Source organism: Pristiophorus japonicus, chromosome 4 (genome assembly GCF_044704955.1).
Source record: "Pristiophorus japonicus isolate sPriJap1 chromosome 4, sPriJap1.hap1, whole genome shotgun sequence".
NCBI lineage: Eukaryota > Metazoa > Chordata > Chondrichthyes > Pristiophoridae > Pristiophorus > Pristiophorus japonicus.
In genome coordinates, this window is record NC_091980.1 from 29,185,540 (window position 1) to 29,190,972 (window position 5,433).

Consider the following 5,433-nt stretch of genomic DNA (forward strand, 5'->3'; position numbering starts at 1 on the left):
TTAATCAGTTTTTTAAAAAATTCTTTGTAAAGTGCTTTCCAGTTGATCTTTGGAATGAAAATGTTCTTCCCTAATGTATTCATTATGGAATCCACACATGGAGTAGAATGGGACAGGGGAAGTGTACCTTGCTCCCAGGCTGTCCAAGCCTGAATGCTGGACCTGAATGTAGGGTGCTCTTTTGAAATTAGGGTTAAGCTATATTTTGGACAAAGCTTGATACTGACATTACAACACAAAAGCAAAATACTGCGGATGCTGGAAATCTGAAACACAAACCGAAATGCTGGAACTACTTAGCAGGTCAGGCAGCATCTGTGGAGAGAGAAAGTTTATCAACCTGAAACATTAACTCTGTTTCTCTCTGCACAGATGCTGCTTGATACTGACATTATTTGCTGAATGTGGATAAATGTACAATTCTCCAGTGCCCGTGTCCTTCATTTAGAAAGATCATCCACCCAATGTTGAACTGCCTATTGCAAAATGGTTTTGATGCACATGGGCAGTTGAGCAATGTTACAGACAACAAATATGTTTATTTCTGCCAGTGACTCTAGTTTTAGGTGGGTGTGTTTAAGGCTTGACATCCACTATATTATACATAACATCCCACAGTATAATTGCAGACAGTATTAATTCCGCATTACTTCTGATCCAGCCATTATTTATTAAAAAACATCCCACAGCATAATTGCAGACAGTATGAATTCCGCATTACTTCTGATCCAGCCATTATTTATTAAAAAATAAGCACAATCATTATTGGCTGAGCTTTAAAAGGACCCCAAAGTCCCACCCTCTTGTCAGGGACATTTTAGCACTGCAGCCATAAATGCTAAAGAAAATACAGAGCATGAATGTTGTGTTATCGACTTCATTGGCAGCCTATTGAAACCTCCAGTGAAGAGGGGACAGGCAGTGTCCCTTTAAGTCACATCTACCGCCCGCTCGCTCTGTCTCCATTCTTCAGTTCACAACAACCTGAGAATATATCAATGAACGCCTCTCCGACCAATCACTACGCGGGGGCTTACAAGCCCACCTCTGCTCACCCAATCGATTGCCGTCGGATGCGGCATTTCCTCTGCGATTGGCCAATCAGCGGCGGGTGGACAGGCCGCGGCCCTATAGGGCGTCGGCATGCAAATGAAGCCGTGGGAAGCGGAGGCGGGCCGCGCGGCCTGGCGGGAGTTGTAGTCTGCCGAGCCCGCCGCCTGCGGGGCAAGGATCGAGGGGGCGGACTACAACTCCCGTGGCGCATTGCGGGAATGCCGCCTGCGCAGTGTGTTGGCTGCGCCTCTCCATTCATGAGTGGGTCGGGGGAGAGAGAGAGAGAGAAATCACATTTCACAGAAAGTGGGGCTGATGGACGGGACTGAGTCGGAGACTCTGCAGTTCATCAATGATTCATCCACAGTCTCTACTGTGAAGCTGCAAAAGCAACCATTGCATCTACAATATCCCCCTCATGGTTATTGCTGCAGCTTGGGAGGGGGGTTTATTAAGTTTATTTGTCCATTGTTTGTACGTTGGGTATTGATTTAAAACAAAATTAAAGAAAATACTACCCTGCCATCCGCTGCCAAGCGGTTTCATTCACAAAATTACGCAGAATCCGCCACTGCGCCCTCACGCCAAGCAGTACTGCATCTACAAAGCACAGCATCCCCCATTGCACCTGGGTGTTAGCGGAGCTAGTTATTATTCTGGGGACGTTTGAAGTAAGTATATTTAATTTATTACCGTTGTACAGGTTGCATTTATTAGTTAAATATTACAATTATGTGATTCCGATCTTCTTTCCTCCTCTAAATTAGACTTCCATCTTCAATCGTGCACGGTTAGTATCATCAGGATTATTATTTCCTATTTAAAAACGAATCGTTTCTTAAATTAATATTGAATTGCTTGCTTTGAGTGCATTTCAAAGAGAGAGAAGTGCTATTAGCATAATTCTTGCTTGTAGAAAACGCCTGTTTGTGAATTCACAGAATTCATAGGTTCTCTTTAAATCTATGCACTGTATGTTAAACGGTATGATACTGTAGCCGGGGCGACTACATAAGAACCCGCAGTTTAAGACATTATAATCGTGACATTATGTTCTTCGGTGCCATGATATAGATCTTGTTTGTAGTAACTAAAATGGAAAACGGGGAATCCGATTCTCAAACTGTCCGGATATAAAGAGTTAATACTTTAAATAGTAGAGATTGAATTTATTGTGTAAACCCGTCTCCCGCAATTACAAATGAGGGATATTAGGAAAATATGTCCCATTGTATCTTTCAATGGCTTGAATCGATTATTCAAATTGATGAAAAGCACATCCTGGCCCCCGGAGTGCTGCCAAATGGGTCCATTCATTAATCGGCAATTTTATGAATGAAATTCCATTATTGACTGCGCCGGAGATGCAGACTCGCCGTCTTCATAGTTAAAATTATAATAGTGATTCATCCTTTGATCTCTTCGCGTGCTTGTTCAAATGTCATATTATTTAGGACACAAAATATCGTCTCATTTCAAGCATGTCCGTGTTGTATTTTTTGACGGTAAATATATGGAATAAATATCTGCGTATTGTCCTTTCCATGTTAGTCTGGTTGAAACCAGGCGTTTTCATTCATAAAATGTTGTTTCAATAAATCAAGAGGGAATGTTTATCTTACTGTACACGGGACTTGTTTAATCTGGGGCATTTTGATTGAAATATTTTGCCTTGAACATTATTTTGCCTGTCTCTCTGTCCATCAATCGGTGTACCAGTAATCTCCACGGCTGGTCCCTGTACATGCACGCATTTACATGCCTGCATGTAATGCAAACATTGCTGGCGATTACTGCACGGTTTATGTGTACAGTAGCCTTGCCCCTCTCCCTCGGGTTATGAATAGAAATTGGGTAGTTAGCAACCGAGCGGGAGAGAAATCAAAAGGGCAAGATTGCAGGAGAAACACAGACACAGGACGGATGCCCGGCCGCAATTTCTGTATCCTCGATGTAATTGAAATAGAACGGGAAAATCTTCAGTTTGAAGGTTAAGATAATACAGGGCTTTCCCCCTTTTCTTTAAAAAAAAGCAATGAATCTTCCTGAAGAGCTTTGAGTTATTTATACAAAATGTTCTATTTCCCAGTTTTGTTTTCGGTTTTTGGTTCTTATCCTCGTTGGTCTGTACATGGACCTGGCCAGAGAAATGATGAGTCTGCAATTTGCATCTCGGTCTACATTCATTTCAGGTCTGGCGACTTGGCTGATTGGCGTGATTGAGGGTTCCACCTTGCCGGACATGTGATCTCGGTCACAAATACCCTGAGGAGTCGCCATCTGCAAGCATCAGCAACGCAGCACTGCAGCCTGCGACCTTTCTTGAATATCAGAGATCCCTTAAAGTTACCAGAACCGAGGAATTCCCTGGTAATAGTTACAGCAAATGGCATCCTTTGCCCTGGTCCAGGTGCATGTTAGAGAATGTGGGACACTGAGGTTTTATGTCTATGTTGCGGTACTTTGTTTTTTGTGTATAAATCTATAAATTTTCTTCTTGTGACAGGGGCTGGAAATCTGAGCGAGGATCAAGAGAGTTGAGCCAAATGGAGTCCCGCGTCTCTCTCGGGAATGCTGGAAACGCCGCTTCCGTCTTCCAACCCTTTCTGGATGGCCGGCTGCCTTACGGCAGATTGCAACACACCACTATCTTGCCCATGGACCAAATGAAGCCCGGCCGGCTGGAAAACGATTACGTCGAAAACCCCATTGCCAGCCAGCCCGCCAGCCACCCGAATCCCCACAGCAGGGCGCCTCGCCAGGAACCCCCGGCTGCCAGTCACCCTGACCCGCGATGTGACCACCACGACCTGCCCCAGCACCACCCTGCCCAGTCTTGGCCCTCTCTGACGGGTCGGCCCAGCTCCATCAGCAGCAGCAGCAGCACCTCTTCAGACCAGAGGCTCTTGGACCATGCCGTCCCACCGCCGGTAACCGACCAGCAGGGCTGTCAGAGGGGGGCCGTTCGATCACAGCCCAAATCATCCATCTCCAAAGCCATGGATCTGAAAGAGACCTCCCACCACCAGGAGAGCGGCAAGCACATGTTGTTGTGCGAGGGCTGCGGAAAATGCAAGTGCAGCCAGTGTACCTCACCCAGAACCCTGCCCTACTGCTGGGTGTGTAGTCAGAGGTGTGTGTGCTCCCCCCAGAACCTGGTGAACTATGCCACCTGCATGTGTCTGGTGACTGGCATTTTCTATCACTGCACCAATGAGGATGATGAGGGCTCCAGTGCTGACCACCCTTGCTCCTGCTCTCACTCCAACTGTTGTGCCCGATGGTGCTGCATGGGCACAATGTCCGTGTTCCTGCCTTGCTTGCTCTGCTACTTGCCAGCGACCGGCTGCGTCAAACTGACCCAGAAGTTTTACGACACCGTGAGCCGCCCAGGATGCCGCTGCAAGAATTCCAATAGTGTGTACTGCAAGGTTCCAGAGGTGTCAGCCTGCAGTGGCGAAAAGCCCTCCTGATGCGGGGGAGCGTGTGATGTGGTTAATGGAACTCTAATTCACATCCGTACTTTTCTAGTCCAGTCCTTTGCAAAGTTTCTGCTTTCAAAAAATTACATGGTCTGTTGAGTAGTGAGTGGGCAAAACCTTCCCGTTGCTTTTTGAAATGGACATAATCTATAATTAAAAGAAACCTTGAAGAAGCAGCTAAATGTGGGTGTTTTAAAAAGTTCTTTAGAAATCCATGCCTTTATTGCTGATACTTGGAGGATGTTCTTTTCAAAATCTAAAGGGTTTAATTTTTTTATGTGGGTGGGGGGAGGGAGTGGTGCAGGGGCTGGGGGGGGGGGGGAGGGGGGAGAATACATCCTCAACAGCCGAAGTGACTACCTCTAAATCCCACCATGTAGTATATTGGCTGAGTTCGTTCTGATGGATTTCAGACCTATTGCCAATGTCAACATTTTTTGCAGTCTGCACTACTTTTTTTGACATGCCATGCAGCATTTAATGGGATACATTTGTATTGTTCTAAGGTTACAGAAACCATGTTGCATTAACTGCGCATGCAAGGTCTTTTTTGGAATACTGGCGATAGCAAATATTTCCCAAAGCTTCCTAGATCACATGCATCACTTATTCGGTGGGATCCAAAATCTTGGTTCATGCTGTGCCGAAAGAGTCTGAGAAATGGCATTTATAGCAAAATACGCAGAATTATATTCACTGCAAAATTCAGTGTACTGTTTTTACTGACAACAATACTACTGGATGCAGTCATAATAAAATCTTACTAGACACTTTAGATTGGAATCTTAAAGCAATATAGTAAAATATGTTTTAGTGCTTTTAGGTAAGGTTTCCCACTATCTACCCAACAGGCCATTTAAGCTTTTGATGTGTTACGATATATGACTTTATACAACGG

At 45.0% G+C, this 5,433-nt stretch overlaps 1 protein-coding gene across 1 annotated transcript; it reads left to right on the top strand.

Moving 5' to 3' along the window:
- Positions 1-1,401: 1,401 nt before the first annotated feature.
- Positions 1,402-4,705, top strand: spry4 (sprouty homolog 4 (Drosophila)). The gene is made up of 2 exons (XM_070877189.1): positions 1,402-1,724; positions 3,560-4,705. The coding sequence occupies exon 2, from the start codon at positions 3,600-3,602 to the stop codon at positions 4,524-4,526; it is 927 nt and encodes a 308-aa protein (XP_070733290.1). The 5' UTR covers positions 1,402-1,724; positions 3,560-3,599; the 3' UTR covers positions 4,527-4,705.
- The last annotated feature ends 728 nt before the right edge of the window (positions 4,706-5,433 follow it).